Genomic DNA, 24,128 nt, shown 5'->3' with positions numbered 1-24,128 from the left:
CATGTCTACCATAGAATCATGGTTCTATGAAACCATGTCTACCCAATAAAGGTATTTCTGGAGATTTGAGAAATAATGCAACAAAAAGCATTTTGCACCCTTAAAAAGAAATACAGTAGGCCCTTTGTACCTGTGGATTCCTCATTACACGAATTCAACCAACCACAGATCCAAAATATTCAGACAAAATAAAAATGGGATTGCTGCATCTGTACTGAACATGTTTAAACTGTTTTTTCTTGACATTATTCCCTCAACAATACGGTAGAACAACTATTTACACACAGCATTTACCTTTTATTAGATATAAGAACTAATATAAAAATGATTCAAAGTACACGGGAGGATGTGTATAGTTATATGCAAATATTATGTCATTTTATATAAGGACCTTAAGCATCCATGGATTTTGGTAGACAGAGGGGGTCCTGGAGCCAGTTCCTCACTAATACTGAGAGATAACTGTAATCACAAAACTTAAATTTTAAAAAGTACTGATAGTACAACAATCAAGGTTAAAAAGCCTAAGTTCTAAGGCCAGACTGAATTCTAGACGCCCTCATGCCGCAGTGTGATAACCATGAACACAGAGACAAGTCACCTCACCTTTCAGTGCCGTAGTTTCTCTACCTCCTACAGTAACTCTGAGTCAAATAATGTCAATGCACATGAAGTGCGCAGGACAGTGTCTGGCCTAGAGTGAGCAGCACGCACACGCTCTCACCATCACTACCAGCCCTGTTCTCCAACTCGCTGAACCCTATCTTTACTATTACATCTGTATGGATCACTTGTACATTCAGTTTTCATTCCATATAATCTATCACAGCAATAAATAAAAGTGTTAAACTATGAAAAGAATAAAACATTTTATAACAAGTTCTATTTTTAAACAATAATATTCTTACCCCGAGATAGTAGGGAGGCATTGTCTTCAAATAACTTTCAAACGACTGTCTCCATTTCAATGTTGGTTTTGCTTTATGGACTTTAAACAAGTCATCTAGAAATGTATAACATAGACTATCATTGTTCATTGTTTTTACATGTAAATCAAGTCAAAGTAGTTTCCTTTTTAAAGTCTGCTTTGTTCCATGTGAGAAAGTAACATCAGACGTAAATCGCCCTTTGTTTTTTTGAGACAGAGTCTCACTCTGTTGCCTGAGCTAGAGTGCAATGATGTCATCGCAGCTCACAGCACCTCAAATCTCTGGGCTCAAGCAACCCTCCTGCTTCAGCCTCTGGAGTAACGTCAGCACACCTAGCTAATTTTTCTATTTTTCGTAGAGGTGGGGTCTCCCTCTTGCTCAGGCCCATCTCCATCTCCAACTCCTGGCCTCACACAATCTTTCCACCTTGGCCTCCCAGAATGCTAGGATTACAGGCATGAGCCATTGTACCATCCAGACATAAGTTTTTAACAAAATTAAAAGTAGTGAAATTTCTGGCCTGGCACTTTCTATTTCTAACACCATTTTAAGAACAAAAAGGCACCAGTTATGGTCTAAAATTACATACGATAATGAAAACAGACAATGCACAAGGAACACATATGCCCTACCTAGACATAAAACAGGAGGAAAAGTAGTATGTATAACATTTTCTATAAAATATACCTACTACTTTTTTTGACCAGAACTTTTTAAATTTGGTGTGATTTCATGGAGGAAAAGAAGTTTTCTCCAATAGCACTCCTCTAAGTCTGCCAAATAAAAATTATAGACAAATTCTTAGAAAATGTACTCAGGATCTTACAACTATGGTATGCTTCTACAAAGCGCCTTATATACCCAATAGAAAGCCTACATTGCCAATTCCAAGAATGTTAGAAATCTAACTTGCAGAAAAATTAGAATATTTAATTAATTAAATTTTAAATACAATAACATTATTAATTGGTAGACTAAAGGGTGTTTTAATACCAACTTTCAATTTGCCACAAACATGAACAGGTTGTTATGATTATTTCTTTAGTAGGTTTAACATTTCAAAATATTCAAAACATTTTCATTAATTTCCAGAAGATAAGAAAAAGGACAAAGAAATGTTTCCTAACATTTGTGTGTGCTGAGTCACAGAGGATGTGACGAGAATGACTTACCGAGAAGGGGAAGGAGGACGGGGTAATTGTAAGGCATCACAAATAGATTGACACAGTTCAGGGCTGTGCTGGCTTTCAAGTAACCGAAAGGGTGACCAAGTTCACTATATTTAGCACTATTGCTCACATATACCTGTTAAGAAGGAGTGGTTAAAATTTTGTATTTAATAACCTTTAAAGAATGTTATATAAACCACTGATTCAAGTTAGCATTTTAAGGAATACCTCACTTAAATTTTTAAATTACCATTGTTCAGCTCACCTGCCAACATGTTTGAGGAGATTTCCTCTCCAGGATAAATTGAGTCAGGGGTGAAGGTTCCAATTCATATTTGTCAAAAGGAAGTTTGTCAATAACCATTGGTTCACAGTCTGTACAGGAAAACTTCACCACGGGATGGGACGTACGAGGTGGCTAGAGGAAAAAGTCTTATTATTACTATTTACACGAAATGCTGCAAGCATTCAGTTTAAGTATCCCTTGCTGTTAAAATTTACTCAGCTCAATTTCGCTAGTGAGTACGATTTACAGCTAAAAGCTACACTAAGCTGAAAGAAATACAGCAGAACCTCCACAGCTGACCACCTCCTTAAGCTGACCTACATTTCACGGACCAGGCACGTACCACAGGTACGTATCAGCACACGGGCCTAGCTCCTTATGCTGTCCACCTTTGTCATGCAGACCAGCCTGTGACACGGTTCCTTAGGTGGTCAACTTACATTGAACACACAATGCTTAAATTATACATTTAATATTCGTAAGGAAAAGGCAAACATTTTAAATCTAGGAAAAACGAAAATCATTTTAAATCGTAAAATCAAATTTACTAGAAGTTAAATGCAAAACTTTGGAATCAAATGAGTATTCATTAATTTTAACACCTAAGAAACAAGAAATGTATAGACACTTTCCTAAGTCTTCATTTGTAGCAATTTCCTTACTTACGTACAGTAGTGGCCTCCAAACTCAGCACACACCTCAATCACTTTATGAATGCACATTAGGATATGCATATATTTACTTCTAAATTATTTATAAATATTAATACATACTTATGTAATATGCACCAAAATAATATTAACATAGGAGAAAAATAAACAAACAGAAGTTCCAATGTCTCCTTCCCTATTCCAGCAATTGTTTTGGTAATGCCTGTGGTACATACCCTACTCTGCAGATCCTGTTCTGGAAGTATAAAAGATAAAATACTTTTTTTAAAGGTATATTATTATCCCCTTATTTACCCTTTAGTAGTCTCCCTTCCTAAAAATCACACCAACTGTGAACAAGAGATGAGCTGTAAGGAAATAATCTGAAGGACTCTACTAGCCCATTTACTGTCCCCTGGTGCCTGACCTACAGCCTATAGAGATTGTGCAAGGACCATTTTTGCTCATCTGTAGTGTTGGATACCATGAAAAGTTAGTACAGATCTTTTTTTTGCTCATCAGCTTTCCTTAGTGTTGTGTATTTAATGAGTAACCTAAGACAACTCTTGTTTTCCAGGGTTCAGCGAGGGGGAAAGTGGGTTGGACACTCCTCATTACCAAATCTAGCGAGTTGGAACCAGGTTCTTCTCATTCCCCTCATGTGTATCCAACTACGTACTGCACATAACCAGACTCTTGCAGACATCCCTTAGACACATTATATCCAATTCATTGGATTTTCCCTAAACCACAATACCTACTCTAAAAACATTTAACCGTGATATTTCTTTCTCATTCTCCATATTTAACGGTCAGAAAGAACAAGCTAAAATGATAACCACAACTCTCAGGCCCTCACACGCAGCATGGCAGGAGCTAGGGGCTTCTCCTGTCCCTACTCAACCAGCAGGTTAGACGAGTCCGACTGGGTTTTTTTTTTTGCGGTTTTTGGCCGCGGCTGGGTTTGAACCCGCCACCTCTGGCATATGGGGCCGGTGCCCTACCCCTTTGAGCCACAGGCGCCGCCTTTATCAATTTTTTTTTTTGAGTACGACTGCTTTTTAATTACTCTCCCTAACTAGTCAACCCTCCTCCAACCAGTCCTATGACCATGAGATAGAAATACGATCATATAATTCCCTATCTAAAATTATTTTGTAAAAGTAGTAGCCAACCACCTAAAAACAGTGTCCAGACCCTCAGTATCCATACAAAGACCTGCCTTCCCACCACCAGGCCACATCAACTACTTCACAGTTGCCCCAGCCGGTCATCACCTTTCAGGCCTCCGTTTCACATGTCAACCCTGACTGCTTTATTATTTTCTCCCTTGTATGTTGCAAACAAATTAAGTTTTAAAGAATGAGTTGGCAAGTACCAAGCTCCAAGGAACTTCTTCCTTGCCACCCTTCCCTCCCTGTACTCTAAACGTACACTGGGTTTGAGGTGTCCCCTCTGCTGGCTCTGCTCCACCCTCTATGACAGCGGCACGCCGTACACTCTGATACGTCAGTGTCTGACCGTCAAGGGGATAAGCCCTGTGTTTCCCTCATCTTGTACCCCTGTGCCCATCATGCACCTGACCAGTGCCGTATTGAACTGATCAGTCATGACATACAGTTGTTGTTGTTTTTTTTAATTTCAGGTTAATGTGAAGGTACAAACAACTAGGTTACAACATTGCATTTGTTAGGTAGTGTCTCTCTTGTGGTGGTGCCCCACACCCAGAAGGTGTGCCGTGTACCCTTACACTGTGCCCACTGGGGGGCTCATCAATCCCCCTCTCTGCTCCCCTTTCCCCCATGCCTTGTTCTCTCTCTTCCCAACTTGAACTGAGTTTTTCTCCTATGTGGGGAGAAATACAATAATTTTTTGAATAAAAAATTGAGATCCGAGAAGAAAAGTGGAGGGATAAATTTCTAGAACTTGGCAAAGAAAATTTTGTATAAAATCATTGTCTAATCCCCATAACAATCCTATGAGACAGGAGTTATTTTTTCCATTTAACAAATGAGAAATCAAAGCTTAGAGAAGATAATTAACCAAAGGCACACAGCTAATAACTGGCAGAACCATGATCAAATTCACAACCAGTCTCTAATAAATCACATTTCATTTTAGTAGCAATACTTCTTGTTTGAAATGCTATTATAATTTATAAAAATTTCATATCCCCTCTAATAGCCTTCAGTTACTAAAGTTTGCAAGTTCTTTCCAATATTATTTTCTTCTTATGATTCCTCTTCCATCATTTTAATTCAAACTCTTAATATCTCTTACATGAGCCGCATCAATAGCCCTCCAAGGAGCCCGCCTGCCTTCCAACTGCACCCCATCCAACCTTACTTCATATAACCATCACCAAGTGAATTTTTCTCAATTAGCACCCTGTTAAAAGTGACAATCTTCAGTTGTTCTTTGAATTCCACTGGAAAAAAGCTCATATTCCTTAACCTTCCATTTAAAGTTATAAACAATTTAGTCTTTTTAAAGGCACTCTCAGTGTCCTACCCAGACAGCATGATCCACTCAATACTCAGCTTCTTGTAACAGCTTCTAAATACATCTTGTTCATTTCCACTTTCAAAATTTTTTGTCCAAGTATATCCTCCTCCAACTGAAATCTTATCTACCACAATGGCTTGCAACAATATACAATGGACCACTAAAACAATATTAATAAATAAGGCTTATGACACTGGTTTTGGATTTCTTTCCATTATAACTTAAATACTACATGTAAATTTAGTAGATGTTAAATTAACACAACATAATGAATCACCAACAAGGTAACTTATCATACAAAATTTTATGTTTTTCATGAGTCAAAAGACCTCCAGAAGAGAAAGTAAAATTACTAAGAAAATTGGTAAAAAGTTTCTCTGTAAGGGCAGACTAAAAAAATATGGTTCGGGCAGCACCTGTGGCTCAGTGGGTAGGGCGCCGGCCCCATATACTAAGGGTTATGGGTTCGAACCCAGCCCCAGCCAGCTAAAACAGCAGTGGCAACTGCTACAGAAATAGCCGGGTGTTGTGATGGGTGCCTGTAGTCCCAGGTACTCAGAAGGCTGAGGCAAGAGAATCGCCCTCCCCCAAGGGCTGGAGGTTGCTGTGAGCTGTGATGCCACAGCACTCTACTGAGGGCAACAAGGTGAGACTCTGTCCCCAGCTCCCCCAACAGAAAAAAGAAAAAAGTTACAAGGAAGATAACTCAGTAATACTTATAAAACCTTAATTTTATATACTAGTATATTAAATCCCTAATGAATAAAGGAAATATCACTTTATAGAATTTATAGACTCAAAGCAAAAATTATCCTGAAAAGCTGATACAGATTCAAAGTACAAAATGTCTCAAGAAAGGTTCTAAATAATAGGCACATGAAGTATCATTAAAGATCATTTAATGATCTTTGAAATACAATTCTTATTGCTAAAGTAATTATCAAAGAGAACCACTGCCATGCTCACTATAAAATACTCCTAATTCCTTAGGAAAAAACAGTAATCTGAAAAAAATAATGTATTGAGACCAAATAGTTATTTGCATAAATTTATCCTTTTTAAAACTCATATACATAAAATGAATGACAATTCACCATGATCATTCATGAAGCATCAGTATTCCTAAAAATTCATGTTAACAAATCTTTTCTAGCTTAAGTCTCCAATCTCTAACCCTGGATATAACTAAAACCATGCAAGGCAGCATGAATTTCTAAAACTAAGTCCTAAAAGATGGCAGGCAAACTATTAGAATTATTTCCTAAACCTTCATCTAAGTTCCAAATTGTATCCCAGAGAAAAACCCTCATGCTTCCTTATGTTTGGAGTCTAAAGAGGGAATTTTATTACATTTGTGATTCTGAACCCAGATGCCAAAAATGTAAGCACTGTATTAGATTCTAAAGGAAACATGCCCTCTTCAATTAATTCATAATGAATAATACAGTATACCAATGTAAGTAACAGCACTTCAAACATCCATCACCCTAAAAACTAACCACGCCTTTCACTTACAATAGTGTTTACTTAAAACTAATGTAAAAGGCAACTAACTGGTTACTGTTACGTAGTTACAGTCTCTCTTGTACTTACTAGTGTTGGAGAATTTTGATCTGGCCAAAAAGATTCTGGAACAGGCCAATGACCTATAGGAACCCCAGTTTTAGGATTTGGTCTGACATATATGAGCTTGTGACAGCTGTGCCACGGCTGAGATCCAAAAGGCCTTGATACATCTGGCTGCCCATCTACAGCAAAGACATGAAGACAAAGAAAGCATGTCATCATTATAGGGGGGAAAACGTAAAAAGTTAAATTATATTTATTACTACTTATGTTAATAAAAATGCCCTAATACTTTTCAGTGCCGGATTTTCCTAAGATGGCAGAATGTTATGACCGCTCAACATTGAGATTACATTATAATGCATCAGACAGTAACATCTGCGAATTCCAACTATCGGTTCACCAGTGAAGGGAGCTTCCAGGGCATCGTTGCTTTCCCAGGCTCAGCCTGTCCCCTGTTGGTGCACACGGGATCAACAGTGACCTGTTTCCTCCAGTAGATAAGGGCAAGGACCCACTGTGCTGTGCCTTCTTTACCATCGCACCAGCCACACGGTAAATACTATGTTAAGTATTGATAATCACATATTTCTTAGTCACCAATTTAACTAAAGCCTAATAGTAACAACATAAAATGATATGCAAATCTGGATTCAAACACCTCCTTTAGTTGCAGACACCGACTCACCCTGTAGCCTGGCTAGCGTGCCATGGCCTCAGCCTAGGTTACAGGAACCTGAAACTTCTGAGCTCAATTCTCCTGCCTCAGCCTCCCAAGAAGCTGGGACTATTGGTGCCTACCACAATGCCGGGCTAATTTTTCTTCTCTTTAAAGTAGAGACGGGGTCTCACTTTGCTAAGGCTGGTCTCAAACTCTTTTCTTAATACAAATAATATAAAGTCATCCCCCTTTTTAGTGGCTGAATAGTATTCCATGGATACATATAGCACAGCTTGGTAATCCATTCCTGGGTTGGTAGGCATTTAGGCTGTTTCCACAATTTGGCGATTGTAAATTGAGCTGCAATAAACAGTCTAGTGCACTTGTCCTTATGATAAAATGATTTTTTTTCTTCTGAGTAGATGCCCAGGTAGATTGCAGGATCAAATGGGAGGTCTAATTTGAGTTTATTGAGGATTCGCCATACTTTCTTCCAAAACAGTTGTGTTTGCAATCTCACCAGCAGAATAAAAGTGTTCCCTTCTCTCTACATCCATGCTGGCACCTGTGGCTTCGAGATTTTGTGATGTGGGTCATTCTTACTGGGGCTAGGTGACATCTCAGGGTGGTTATGATTTGCATTTCTCTGATAATTAGGGATGATGAGCATTTTTTCATGTTTGTTAGCATTCATCTGTCTTCTTTAGAGAAGGTCCTATTCATGTCTCTTGCCCCGTGGGATACTGGGATTATTGGCTCTTTTAATGTTGCTTAATTTGAGTCCTCTGTAGATCCTAGTTTACAGGCTTTTGTCTGATTCATAATATGCAAATATTTTTTTTTCCCATTCTGAAGGTTTGGTCATTTCCAAACCTATTTGGTTGTTTCCCATTGCTTTAATTGTTGTCTCCTTAGCTGTACAGAAGCTTTTCAGTTTAATTAAGTCCCATTTGTTTATTTTTATTGTTGTTGCAATCGCCACGGCAGTCTTCTTCATGAAGCCTTCCCCACGCTTATACCTCCAAGTGTTTCCCCCACACTTTCTTGGAGGATTTCTATTGTTTCGTGTCTTAGATGCACCTTGTTTATCCACCTTGAATCAATTTAAGTGAGTAGAGAAAGGTGCGGGTCCAGGTTCAGCCCTTCACATGTGGCTACCCACTTCTCCCAGCACCATATGTTGAATAGGGATTCTTTCCCTCAGTATATGTTCTTATTTAGTTTATCAAAGATCAGGTGGCTATAAGGTATTAGTTTCATCTCATGGTTTTCTATTCAGTTCCAGATGTCTATGTCTCTATTTTTGTGCCAATACCATGCTGTTTTGATCACTATTGCCTTGTAGTACAGCCTAAAGTCTGGTAGGCTGATGCTCCCGGCTTTGTTTTCATTACTAAGAATTGTCTTAGTTATACGGAGTTTTATCTAGTTCCACACAAAATGAAGAACTTTTTTTTCCAGTTCTTAAAAGTATGATGTTGGCATTTTAATGGGGATTGCATTGAATCTGCAGATTGCTTTGGGAAGTACAGACACTTTCACATGTTGATTCTTCCCTGCCATGAGCATGCTATGTTCTTCCATTTGTTAGTATCTTCTGTGATTTCTTTTCTTAGGATTTCATAGTTTCCTAATTTATAGTGGTCCTTCACCTCTTATTAGGTATATTCCTAGGAATTTGATTTTCTTTGAAGATACTGTGAAGGGAATTGTGTCCTTGACTAGCTTCTCATCTTGGCTGTTATTGGCATATACAAAGGCTACTGATTTGTAGATGTTGATTTTATATCCTGAGACATTACTGTATTTTTTGATCACTTCCAGGAGTCTTGGGGTTGAGTGATTGGGGTCCTCTAACTATAAGATATCGTCAGGAAAGAGGGAGAGTTTGACTCCTCTGTCCCCACTTAGATGCCCTTTGTTACCTTCTCTTGCCTGACTGTCTTGGCTAGAACTTCCAGGACTGTGTTGAACAGTAATGGTGACAGAGGACAGCCTTGTCTGGTTCCAGTTCTGAGTGGAAAGTCTTTCGGTCTTACTCCATTCAGTGTCAACATTCACTGTTGTAGATGGCTTTCATCAGTTTAAGAAATGTGCCATCTATGCCTACGTTCCTCAGAGTTCTAATTAGAAAAGGATGTTGAATCTTAGCAAATGCTTTTTCTACATCTGTTGAGAGGATCACATGGTCTTTGTTTTTGCTTCTGTTGATATGGTGAATATCAGTATCTTCTGCTGAATTACGCTTATGGACTTGCATATGTTAAACCAGCCTTGCATCCCTGGGATGAAGCCTACTTGATCATGATGTATGACTTTTTTAATGAGAAGTTGTAATCCCTTGGCTAGGATTTTATGGAGAATTTTTGCATCTATATTCATCAGTAAAGTTGGTCTGAAGTTCTCCCTTTTAGCTGGGTCTTTTCCTGTTTTTGGTATCACGGTAATAGAATGTGTTAGGGAAGATGCCTTCCTTCTCAATTTTTTGGAATAGTTTCTGTAGAATGGATATAAGCTCTCCTTTGAAGGCTGACAGAATTGTGGTGTAAAGCCATCTGGACCAGAGCGTTTTTTGGTTGGAGATTTTTTATTGTTTCTTTGATCTCAGTGCTTGAAAGTGGTCTGGTTCAGGAGATCTATTTCTTCTTGATTAAGTCTAGGGAGAGGGTATGATTCCAGGTATTGATCCATTTCCTCCACATTATCAGATTTCTGGGCATAGAGTTTCTTGTAGTACTCAGAGATGATCTCTTGTATCTCTGTGGCTTCTGTTATTTCCCCTTTATAATTTCTGATGGAGGCTACTTTTCTGTTTCTAGTTAGTCTGATGAAAGGATTACCTATTTAATTTTTTTTTTTTTTTTTTTCAAAAAAACCAACTTTTTGTTTTGTTAATTTTCTGAATGATTTTTTTGGTTTCAATTTCATTAATCTCTGATTTAATTTTGGTTATTTCTCAAACTCTCAGTCAAATGATCCTCTCACTTCAGTCTCCCAGAGTGCTAGGATAACAGGTGTGAGCCCCTGCACTCAAGTCTTCAAACACCTATCTTTAACATAAAAATAATTTTAGCAAAATAGTAACTCCCTTCAACAATTCAGTCAACATTTAATTAGTGGCTAACTATAAGCTAAGCATTAAAATAATTTAAAAAAATTAAACACATTCTATGTCTCCCAATACAACTAAAACAATTTTGAGTTTGTTTGGTTTTTTAAACCAGATGCTCTGCAACTTAGTCTTATCCCCATTCTTTCAGTTCCATGACCTTTCTCCTTTCCCAACTATCCACTCCAGTGATCATCACCGTTGCCAAGCGTCATTAATGACTTTACAGTCTTGAGGTAAGTTACACACAGCGCAGAAGGTCACAGCTATGAACCGTCCATTGGTTCTAGTATGGTGTCTTACACCCACTGGCTATTGGAACAAGTCCATGATCACAGAAGCAGAGAATAAACACCTAGAGTTGAACACTCCAGGGAATTAAAAGACATGGGAGAAATACATAGACTGGAAAGGTGCAGTGGTATTAATGCTACAAAGGAAATTAAAAGGTTCCTTATCTGTAAATGCTTAAAATGCTTTTTGGCTCTTATAAAATTTCAGGCAATAAACGATCATTAATATGAAAAGATAATGGTACTGAACTACCACCCGTTTACTCTGACTTTCCACGTAATCTTCCTTCTTTACTAATAGCAGTTTTTTCATCTTGGTAATATGGCTTTGTCAATCTCAAGGCCAAATTATAGTAATATTTTTTATTGTAGTTGAGTAAATGATAAAGCAAGTTTAGAATATCTATATGAAAAGTACAATACCTTCTACAGGGGAAGGATCTGGTCCCGCTTTTTCAAAGTTTATTACTACCCCACTTTGCACTTTCTGCACCAAGGACTCCAGACACTGATTAAGCATTCTTGGAGAACAAACAGAATATGAGCGGCCTGAGATTAAAAAGAAAAAAAGAAGAGAACAGGAAAAAAAAAAAAAAAAAAGAATAAAAACTAGTTAGCTGTAAGAATTTCTACCTTTATTAAGAAAAAAATATGGTGGGGTTTCTGACAGTACTAATTTAGCAAAAGTTCAATGATAAAGATGAACTTATTTCATCAACTTACAGAAGAATGAATAAAAATAGTTATTTCCAACCAACAAGCTCATTTTGAAAGATAACGTATTATTTTTTACTTTAATAACAGGTATTTAGAACACAGAACTCTTAGTCTGAATAAACCATACTAGAGGAAAAAAAAAAATCACACATATAAATTATGTATATAAAAACACTATTTCTGTTATCCAATTTATTAATAATTTATCTTTAACACACACAACATCTAATAATTATCTCCCCAAAATTTTATTCCTGCTTAACAAAAAATACTGTCACTGAGATTTACATTAAGCACAGAGCAGATATTTATAATAACTATTTAACTAGCCTGCTGGCAGTTTTTACAAGTGTGAAGTACTTGCACTTTAATATATAGATGGTAGCATGTGTTTTTCTGGCTTTCATCTGGCTCATGGACTTGGTAATTCACCTATTTTAAATGGATACCTCGTTCATATATCTTCACCTACAATACTTTCATTTCACTTCAGAAGCATTAAAATGCTAGTGTGTTTTTTTTTCTAAGATACCAGTGAAAAAGTCTATTAAACAGGATTTTCAACACAGGTTATCTAGACCTTTGCTGTCCAACACTGTAGACACTTAGCTATGTGAGGGTGTTGAGAACTCAAAATATGGCTAAGTCTGAATGAAGATGGTAAGTACATACATACACCAGTAAGTAAAACATACACCGGATTTTTTATATCTCATTGATAATTTTGAAATACCAATTTCATGTTGAAGTAATATTTTAGATATAGATTTAAAGAAAAATATATTATTAAAACTAATCGCACCCGTTTCTTCTTATTTTCAGTGTGGCTACCATGAAATTTATAATTATAATATGGAACTTCAATCATATTTTTAATACAAATGCTGATCCAGACCAACACTTAAAAAAACTGAATGAAAAAACTTATTTTCCCCCACACACCTTGCAAAGTTACTTGTAATAAGCACAATATGAAGTGCTACACTTCCACAACTTCCACCTATTACATCAGAACACAACTACAGTGTTACACTTGACGTATCAAGTTACTCCGTCAACTGGTATGTGATTTGCTAATGGCTACTCAGAAAAGAGAACATTCAGCTTTACTCAGAAAAACAAGTGTCTTTCCAACAACTTACCTGCATACAATAATGATGAACATAATCATAAAGATACCTCCCAATTACTGAGTACCTATGTGTCCGGCACTGTTCTAACCATTTTATCATATTAATTTAATCCTAAATACTACCAATGAGAAAAGTGAGGCATTGAGAAGTAACTTTTCCAAGTTAGTACAGCCACGACTCAGTACTTAGAATCTTACATAGAAGTTGAGTATCTTATTGCATGAGATGTAAGCATTCCCAGGATGTCATTAAAAAACAAAAATTTTAAAGTATATAACCGTGGCAATTCTCTACTTTCCTAATCAATTACTTGATTAAAAAAAAAAAAAGCAAATGAGTTGTGATCTCAACATGAAATAAAAATTACTAGCAAAGATATTTTATGAAAGATTACAGAAAAGGTGAATAAACATTAGTTATTTGGCAAATAATAAAACTCCATTAATCTTTGGAAAGTTAGAAAGAACAAATTTTGTTATCTTTATAAGTGAATCTACAGTCTGCGTGATATTCCTCTTACACTTAACTTATTGCTATGCTGAAGCTCACTCCTTAGAACATATAACCCTTTGTGCTGAAGCATGAAGTTTTCATGCTTTCACAAGGATCACCAATCATAATAGTGAAAAAACCGTATTGTCAACTCCTTCAAGGCAAGAAGCTGTCTCATTTTGGGTTATGTCAAGTGCACAGGAAAAAAAAACTAAAACTAAATATAGTAAGTCTAAAGGTAGTGTTAGCATCTTAGTAAAATAAGGCAAAACAATATTTCTAAGTTACACAACAATCTTATTGACTCTCCAAAGACTTCCTCTTCACCCTTAGAAAATAGAAAAATATTTGTTGTGGCCTAAAAGGCTATTTGGTATGTGGCCCCTGCCTACTCTCTAAACCTCTCTGCTAGCTCTGAACCTTCCTGTCGGCTTCCTAGCACACAGCGTGCCCCTCCCTTACCATTTCTCCGTTGGACATTCACATAATTAACACCTTTATTTGGGTCCTTGCTCAAACGTTACCTCCTCAGAAGAAAGCTCCCCTAGAAAACTCATTCTCTGTTTCAAGTTAATCTCTACTCCCTTACCCTAATTGCCTAAAATATTATTTACTGTTTTACAAAATTATTATCTGTTGCCCAGGGCAAAGATGTAAGCTTTCAGTCCATTGCTCCTGCTATAGTCCCAGAATCTAGAACAGTGATTTGGCAGAGTGGGCACTCATTAATTACTTGTTATCAAAAAAAAAAATGCTTATAATGACTACAATTACACAACCCTTTTTTAAAAGCCTACATAGAAAGAAATACAATCAAACATTATTTTGGCAAATAGGTCATTTCCAATTTTTTCTCAGTGCATATGAATTATTCTATAATGTGAAAAATAAATGTATACAACACAAGCACACAACTCTTAACACTAAGTTAAAAAAATGCCCAGGAATTGTTAGCAGTGATTACATATTTGGATGGTGCAATACCAGTAGGTATTAGCTTTTTTGTTCTTTCTACTTTTCTGTTTTTCTACAAAACTTTCCAAAGTGAACATTCTTCCTTTTAAATTAAAAAAGAAAACACACTATTCAAAGATATGAAAAGGTGAGTGGCACTGAAGCAGTTTCCATAATTACTGGTAAGAACATGGAAAGGGGCAAATGAACTATTCTATCAGGAGGAATTCAGAATGTATGTTTAGGGAAAACTTGCTCATTTCTTGACTAAGATTTTCGGGGTCATTGAAAGATATGACCAAGGTGACTTCAGAATCTTCTCTGGACATGTTCCTTTCAAAGAATAAACAAAATAGCTTTCCTCCATTACTGCCTGCAGGCACGGACAGTAACTGCTACATGATGTCTCAAAGTTCTTTTCAAACTCTCTGATTATAAGTTCTTTTCAAACTCTCTGATTATAAACTCACTTCATTTCATACTCCACCTGATCCTAGAAGACAAAAGTTACAGCACACGTAGTCCCAAAACTTCGCCGTAACTCTAACTTCAAACTAAGTAACTCAGAGTAAGGAATTTCCAATGTGAAGATGTTTAAATTATAGCCTCAAAGTTCAAAGCCCTTCGTTAAGTAAAAACCTTAGCGTTAAAAAAAAAAAAAATCAGGACGTTAACCAGTGGATCAATTAAAAGCTGAAAACTAAAATTTCACGAATACAAATCACATGAATAAAATTCTGTGCATCCTCCCACAGAAACAAGTAGGACTGTCGCTGAAAAATATTATCCAATTGTTAGCAGCAACTCTTTAAACTTAGATAACAAACTGCCCTTAGAATTATGCATGCCTTTTCTCCTGTGTGAAAATGCGAAGCCCATTACAAAAGTTCTATAAAATGGGAACACTTAGTAAGTTTCCTAACTTACCTACTTCATCTGTGAATCCCTTTTCATCTGTGAATTTTGTGGATTTCCAAAACTCATATATTTTGGAAGAAAGGCACCTAAATTACTGATCACAACTGCACTTTCTCTTAGAAGCTGGCTCTGGTGGAATCTCACTAGAGCACCACAGACTCGGGGAGACTACGTCACAGGTCCTTATCACAGGTGAGAACAGTAGAGTAGAGCTTTTAACACCAAATTCTCAGGTGAGAACTAAAAAGCTCCATGAAAGCAAAAATGCCAAGTCTGTCTCATTCACTACTGAAAGTGAGCAATGCTCACTTGGGGTGGAGCAACATGTGGTCCCCAGTAGGCACACAACATACATCTGTGTCAATTAAATACATCCGCTAACCAACCGCACATTACAGAAGTTCTGAGTTTATTATATATTATATTCCAAGACTTACATTAATGTTCACTTAGCATACTGGCTATCTGATCTGATTTATAAGTGAAATATGAACTGGATAAAAGACCTGATTATTTGTTACCTTTTTAACCTATCTCTTTAACCTTGCCTCTAGGAAAACGTGTACTTAACACCAAGCATATTCCATCAAATGTATAAAGAGATCATTCTCAAAACACTGTCCACAGAAAATAGTCCTGTGGTATTTCTAAATCACTGACAATCTTTATAAATAAAATTAGTTTAACAACTTCAAATATCAAAATTTTCTACAGAAAAAATGACTTATGATTAATCATTATATCCAATAGTAACCGTATTCTATTCAAATCAAGATCACTGACCATCATCAATAAACGCAGTTTTAAAACTGTACATCTAATAATTGCTAATATTAACTTATTAAATAAAAACAAACACGGGAGGTTTGAAATGTACATTTGAAAATCTTCAGATAACATTTGCTATTAGTCACGAGATTATTGCCGACACTTACCACCTGTCACCTCACACATTGGTGTGATGGCGGAGTCATCTAAAGGCACACCTGTCAACTGCTCTGATTCTACTGACACGGTGCCAGGCAATCGCAACACTAATGCAAACAGCCTCTGATCCCAACGAAAGGGTTCCTTGGTCAATTCACTTCCAGGCAAAGGAGAATTAAGAGGTAAATGGAGCTAAAAGTAGGAGAGGGGGGAAAAAAAAAAAATCAGTAAGATTTCCGCATACTATTTTTTGAAAATGCTACTTTAATTCAAGTGTTTACATTGAAACCGCACTGAGTCTCCTATCACTCCAAAAAAAAGTTCAAATATAAAAGCTTCAGATATAGCTAAAATAACACAAGATGTTATTTCAATTTTCTTAAACTTTAACACTATGAATTGAAAAAAAAAATTTATTTATTGTAATGTATTTCAGACTTTAGACTCAACTACCAGGTGCTAGGCTGCTTCCAATTAAATCATATCATTTAATCATAAAACAACCCTCTGATAAATTTACTACACCTATGTTCTATTAACAATTTTAAAAGTGCTTCACTTTATACAAGACAAACATTCCCAAAATATCTGCATAAAGGCACATTTTGTCACTCTAGTTAAGTATTAAATGTATTGAAGGCAGTGGTTCTCACCACATCTGAGAGTAAATGTAGAGAGGCTGGGGTTTTCTCTGAGTGTGTGTTTTAACAGATGTTTTGCCCCAAGCCCACTAAATTAGAATCTCTTCTCAGATTCTTAAGAATCTTAAAAAGCTTTAAAGTGATTCTAATAGGCCCCTCTGTACCAACCAGAGCAACAGTATACAGAGTCCACATGTTGATCTCGAGATCACAACACGAGGACAGCAGGCCTGGTACATGCCATAAGAAGCTCACAAGACCAACTAGTCAGTCACACAGGGAAGGCCGGGGACAGAAGATGAAGTGGAAGCCCAGCATCACAAAGCAGCCATCTGTCAGATCCCAGACGCGGGACATGACACTGTTTCTCCAATAAACCAATGGCATGAAAAAGCAGAGGAGGAGAGAGAGAAGGGGGTGGAACTGTCATAGAATAAGAGATAAAACAAAAACAAATATTTTTAAAGTTAAAAATTTGAAATACATGTTACTATTTAAGTGTGATAACGGTATGCCATTTAGGAAAACCAAAACCCTTAACACTTACTAAAAATTTTAAAAAATAAAGTCCAAAATCAGTTCAGGACTAATTTCTGTAATTATTGGAATGATTTTTTAAAAATATAGAGCACAGTTTAAAATTATCACTTCTAAATCAATGTCCGAGTTTATAATAACAATTTTTTCAGAAGGCAAGACCAAATTGTAATTGTATTGCGCACAGACTTTCTAAATCTCACACAGAGAAGGCTTCTCAACTTCATGGCGGCTGAACTCATTCTACTGGATTTACAATTCAAGTTTCTTCATTAACTTACATCAAACTATTAAAAAAAGAAATCCAACTCTATTCTAGGATGAGGAATCCCAGTGAAGCTGTGCTGGTGTCTCTTTATTGACTGGCACCACAGTAGCACGCTACGTGACTCCTTCCTTGAGATTAGCCCAGTTTGTGTGACAGTGGAAAGGAGTCCTGAGCTCTTTCTCTGGCACTGGTGATACTTAAGGCAGAAGGCAGAGACAATAGGGAAAGAATGCTTAAGAAATCTGGGCCAGAATGTTCTCTGAGGAGGTTCCCCAACCCCCAAGGCTCTGTGACAACGGTTCGGGAACTCTGGACCCTTGATGCTGTTACCCACACCCTACCGGAAGATAAACGAGAAAGTGCTGCTTACCTCTCTCTCCTTTATCCCAGACCAACCACCTCTGTGTTTGGGAGACACAACTACCAAATGCCAAGATCACAGAAATGTCAACACAGCTATCAACTACCAAGACCACAGAAATGCCGAGGAATCAGTGGCAGTGGCTGAAGGTTTCCACATTTGACGCTGTTGCTCTACGTAACAGCAGATGCACGGGTCTGTCTCAGAGTCAGAGGATAACAGGCACGTGTGCCGTGGACACACCCACACCCGCCCAGCATCCGCAATGCAAATAATGGAAGATGAAGTGATTGGTCTTTGGCTGTGCAAAGCTAAACTACAACACATCTGAAGTACAAAATTAACAAGGACCACAAGCAACTTCCAAGCATTTTTTATACATAGTTGTTATATCAATTTTATAAACTTTTGGCAAATTTATCTTTATTTTTTTTTAATTTCAAATTAATATGAGGGTACAAACTTTTAGATTAAATTGTTCTCACTTACCAAGGCAAATTTCCCCTTATAAAAGCAGGCCTCACCCAGAGGACGTGCTATAACACCACTCACCTGGGGGATGCACCATACACCTCTCACCAAGGGGGACGCACCATACACCCCTCACCCAAAAGACGCGCCATACACCCCTCGCCAAAGGGGACGCGCCTTACACCCATGAAGGGAGACGCGCCTTACACCCATGCATTGTGCCCATCAGGTGAGACCCAGCCCAACGCCCTCTCCCCTTCAGTCAACTGTCCCCTCCCTTCTCTCCCTATCCCCATACTAGACTATATTTGTGTTTTATTGTTCACATGAACATGTAAATCTTTACATACTGGTTTCATATTATTGAGTACATTGGATATTTATTTTTCCACTCTTACAATACTTTAATAAGAATGTGTTTCTATTTATTTCTCCCTCCCCAAATCACTGCCAACCTCTCAAAACCAACATGGGGAAAATTCTGCTACAGTTGAAATTTATTAATATAACAAGTGGCAGGCAAACAAAAACAGTAAAAAGATTAAAACCTGAAGCAAAAATATTCTTAGGAGGATAGAATCACTTCAAATCTAACATTTACAAGTTGAAATTCTAATAATGTGTTGAAATCACAAAAGGGAGATCTCTTCCTGAATATATGGACTTTGAGAATCAAGGCAAAGTGCACAGAAATCAGAAAGAAAATAGAAAACTAAACATTTGAAAAATGTGCAATAAAAATGGATCGATCCCAAAAGAAGAAAATGGGCATAAGATAAAAATATCCAAGAAGAGGGCCAGGCCCGGTGGTCCACACCTGTAATCCCAGCATTGTGGGAGGCCAAGACAGGTGGATTGCTTGAGCTCACTAGTCCCAGCTATTTGAGAGTCTGAGGCAAGAGAATCACTTGAGCACAGGAGTTTCAGGTTGCTGTGAGCTGTGACACCACAGCACTGTACCCAGGGTGAGAGAGTGAGACTCTGTCTCAAAACAAACAAACAAACAAAACCAAGAAGTCCATATGGCCTATAAACATGTAGAAAGATATACAAATACACTAGTTATCAAGTAATGTAAATTAGAATACTGATGAGATACCATTTCACACCCACAAGATTAGCAAATATTTTGGAAGTTTGTCAATAACAAGTGACAAAAGAACACAGAGCAACAGGAGAGAACTCTGCAGCATTCCTGGTGGGCACGTAAACATACAGCCTGCTATCATCCCGTAAAGCCAAAGACGCACATATCCTACGACCCAGCAACGTCACTTCCAGAGAAACTTACGTGTTGTCATAAAAAGCCATACAAAAAAAAATACTGACTACAGCATTATTTGAAACACAGGAAACCCAGAAACAACCTAGAAGCCCGATAAAGGAATCAATAAACTGGTCTGTTCACATACCACTTGAATGAATAAATTAGATCTCTAGGAACCAACATGAAAAGATCTCAGAATAACTAGGAGGCAGGTAATATAACACATATACAAGAACATGAATCTAAAAGGTAGAGTTGAATGAGTTTTCACAAGTTAAATACACGTAAGCAATAAGAATTCTTACCAAGAAAGTGTCTGATGTCCCCTCCAGTCACGACTCCTCCCACAAATTAATTCTGCCTGAATTTTAATTTTATATAATTAAGAATTAGAGAGTATGATCTCTTTGGCTTATAGTTCCCTTCATCGTTTAAGGGTGACAGCCACTTACAACGCTATACACACCATTCCTATTGCCAAATCACGTCTGTGTGTGCATGACATAATTTACCCTTTTTTGTGCTGACAGACATTTGGATTGTTTGGATATATTATGAATAATACAACTATGAAAGTGCATGTCGTTATAGAAAACACGTATGCATTTTTTGCTGGTTATACTTAGGCGTGGAATTACTGGGATTAATATATTTACTTTTATCAGGTATTGTCAGAACAGTTTTCTGAAGTTGTCAGATGCCACTTTGTACTCCCACCAGCACTGTGGGAGGAACCCGGCTGCTCCACGTCTCCTTGGTATCGACTGGCCTTTCAGTTCTAGCCTTTCTGCTGTGTGTGCAGTGGCGTCTCCTTGGTATCGACTGGCCTTTCTGCTGTGTGTGCAGTGGCGTCTCAGTGTCGACTGGCCTTTCTGCTGTGTGTGCAGTGGCGTCTCCTTGGTATCGACTGGCCTTTCTGCTGTGTGTGCAGTGGCGTCTCAGTGTCGACTGGCCTTTCTGCTGTGTGTGCAGTGGCATCTCAGTGTCGACTGGCCTTTCTGCTGTGTGTGCAGTGGCGTCTCCTTGGTATCGACTGGCCTTTCTGCTGTGTGTGCAGTGGCATCTCCTTGGTATCGACTGGCCTTTCTGCTGTGTGTGCAGTGGCGTCTCCTTGGTATCGACTGGCCTTTCTGCTGTGTGTGCAGTGGCATCTCAGTGGGGCTGAAAGTTCCCCAGTGTCTGTGGAAGTTGGACACCTTCTCACACATTTACTGGCCATTTCAATGTGCTCTTTCGTAAAGTGCTTGTTAAAGTTTCCTGCATTTTCTTTAAAAATTTGGGTTGCTTATTGATTTGGAGAATTGTTAATATATTCCAGACTTGAGTTCTTGGTTGGATATACTATTGCAAATATCTTATGTCACTCTATGAAATCTTTAATTACCTTATTAATGGTATCTTTTGATAAAGAGAATTTCATTTCACAGTGCTTTTTAGGTCCTCAAAGATCATGAAGATATTCTTTTCTATTTTCTTCTAAAACCTTTATTATTTTGCACTCACAATTAGAGCTGAAATACATCTAGGATAAAGTACGGTGTGTGGTATGAGACAGGGATAAAGGTATATATTTTCCCAAATGGATATCCAGTTGACATAATACCATTTATTGAAAAGACCATCCTCTGTAAGTTGCACTGGAAGGGGCCCTTTTTCTCATATATGAGTGAGTCTATTTCTGTGTCAAAACTATATTAGATGGAAAAAAAAAGATGTAAAATGACATGTACAAATAGCATCTCTATACTGTTAAAAGTGAACAACATTTAGAATAGTGAGTAGAAGACTGTGCATCACATTCATCGTTTCTGGGAAGGGGAAAAGAGAGGACCTTGAGTGAGCAGAGCAAAGGAGACTACACACTGGCTGTCGGTAAAGTTCTCTCTCATGTGCTGACGTTTTAAAAATCCAAAACAGAAAATAACAAAACTAGACAAATATGGCAGAAATGTTTCCACTTCTTATCCAGAATACTAGATCACATTAATATGAAGATAATTACCAAAAGTAAATTATTAATTCAAGTAATCTACACCTCCTTTATAACAATACCATTATTTAACACAAAATCAAAGACAAGAAAACTTCATATATGCCTAAACACAGTAAGGGGTAGACGAGATTACTAACCTCAAAGCTGAGACATCTGTAAAGACCCTAACACAGAATTCCTCTTAACCTGCTATTAATACAGCAGGAGGGCCCTCCCTGAAAATGATGCATTCATCCATCATTTTCTACGAACCTACCAAAGGTTCTGAAAATTTGAAGATAAATAATAAAATACAGTCCCAGTACTTCAAGAGTTCTGAAGACTTCTATTCCTAAAGAAATCTGCTTCACAGATATGTTTAAAGATAAGCCAACAAGAAGAAGGTTAAAAATCAACAGTACTAACTATCAAGGTATATAGCAGGATTTTTATTTCTGAACATGGAATGGAAAAATAGTTTTATTAGAGCCTTTATCTGAAACTTGATCCCAGAAAACTTTATTATAAAAGTCTTCAAATTGCCTCAGCACCCACAACACAGTGGTTACGGCGCCAGCACATGCACGGGGCTGGTGGGTTTGAACCCGGCCTGAGCCAGCTAACAACAATGACAACCGCAACAAAAATATAGCCAGGCATTGTGGCTGGCACTTGTAGTCCCAGCTACTTGGGAGGCTGAGGCAAGAGAATCGCCTGAGCCCAAGGGTTTGAGGGTCTTTATAAGATTATTCCTGGCAAGGCTTCACTCTGATGGACTAATAAGCAAAGAAAATTATTGTTTAGAGGCGGAGCAAGATGGCAGCCGAGTAACAGCTTCCTTGCATCTGGGCACCGTGAGTCTGGGGATATAGGACTCCAGGCATCTCTGGCTGGTGGGATCTGCCTATCATCACCCCTGAGAGGATACAGGGAGTCAGCGAGAGACTTCTGGACTCCAAGAGGAGGACTAAAACAGTGGAAAACTGGCAAGTGGTCGCGTGTGTTCAATCCGTCTAAACCCACCCGCAACTGTTAAGTTCAGTAGCAGCGAGACTGCAAACCGGAAAGGCCTTACCTGTGAACTGTTCTGGTGTCCTTTGGACTTGGCACTCAGCTGAACTGCCTTGGGGAGAGCCTGAGCGGGAGTGCGGAGAACTTTGGCCTTTGTCTAGGGCCCCAGTCTGAGCCCCTGAGCCAGACGGAGCTAATAGTGTTTGGCTCTGGGTCACAGGCAGACATTGTGAGCGATCTGCCCCAGCAAGCTCCGCCCTCAGGGTCGAAGAGCTGGAATTGGGTGGGAGCTGGTAACCCAGCGACCAAGTAGCCTAAAGGCAGGGTCTGAGCTGCCTTGCAGCCCTAACCCTCGGGGGCAGAGGGAGACCAGTTTTGACACACAGGGTAACTGGATAGCCACTTCAGCAGTGATTCCAGCGACAAGTACTTCCCTGAGACAGCTTCTGCTCAGTAAGTGAACAAGTTAAAAGTGCCTTTTAAGTGGGCTGAAGAGAGATTTAGGGTGTCTACCTGCTGGGGTTTGAGAAACTAGCAGCCTCCAGTCATATCAGAACTGTGATTAACATCTCATACCCCAGAAGACCACGTGTTGCCCAGACAATATTCAATAACATATACATACTGCTTTGTTTTTGGTTGTGTTTTTTTTTTTTTTTTTTGGATTGGTTGTTTTTTTTGTTTATTTTGATATTGTGGATTGTTTTGTTTTTTAAGTTCAACCTTTTCCACACAGATCCTTTTTCTTTCTCAATTTTTCCAGTTTAATTATAATTTCCCATTGCTGCCTATTTCAATAGTTAGAACTTCATTTTTGTTAGTGTTTCTACTGCTATTATTTGGTTTTTCCAGCCAATTTTATCCCGTAAAGCTTTCTGTTTGCTTGTTTTGGTTTGATTTATAGAATTTTTGTCTTTCCTCTCTACTTGGTGGAGGTGGGGTACTGTGTCTGATCAGGTTAGCAAAGAGCTACTGACCTCAAGGGAACCACCCAACTGGGCACCCCCAGGAGGTGGGTTTTTTTTTTAAGGTTGTATCAAAGTACCCTACTGTACACCTATATTGCTCTGTCTCCCTCTTTCTGTGCCTCTCTTCTTTTTGTCAATATTCCTTTTAGCCACCCCCTCTCCTTTCTCTATTTTTCTTTTTTTTTTTTCTTATCACTTGGTCCTCCTTTCTTTCATCCCTTTTTTGCTCTTAAACCTTCTCACCCTTCTGCTCCTGTAACCCTTAGTCCACAGGCACGACAACTTAAAGAGCAAGAGGAAGTGAAAGGAAAATTAGGGCAAGG

The 24,128-nt window shown here is 38.0% G+C and overlaps 1 protein-coding gene across 1 annotated transcript in view; it reads right to left on the bottom strand.

Annotated features, from left to right (window-relative positions):
- Window positions 1–24,128, bottom strand: part of INTS6 (integrator complex subunit 6) — a 93,321-nt gene that overhangs the window by 14,684 nt on the left and 54,509 nt on the right. The window contains exons 5-10 of the mRNA XM_053563163.1: window positions 16,318–16,501; window positions 11,592–11,717; window positions 7,133–7,287; window positions 2,364–2,516; window positions 2,102–2,234; window positions 909–1,003 (exon numbers count right to left, since the gene is read on the bottom strand). Coding sequence (XP_053419138.1) covers window positions 909–1,003; window positions 2,102–2,234; window positions 2,364–2,516; window positions 7,133–7,287; window positions 11,592–11,717; window positions 16,318–16,501 — 846 coding nt within the window. The remainder of the gene's footprint in view (window positions 1–908; window positions 1,004–2,101; window positions 2,235–2,363; window positions 2,517–7,132; window positions 7,288–11,591; window positions 11,718–16,317; window positions 16,502–24,128) is intronic.

This window comes from Nycticebus coucang, chromosome 15 (assembly GCF_027406575.1).
Source record: "Nycticebus coucang isolate mNycCou1 chromosome 15, mNycCou1.pri, whole genome shotgun sequence".
NCBI classification, from domain to species: Eukaryota; Metazoa; Chordata; class Mammalia; order Primates; family Lorisidae; genus Nycticebus; species Nycticebus coucang.
This window is presented reverse-complemented; position numbering and strand designations above follow the sequence as displayed.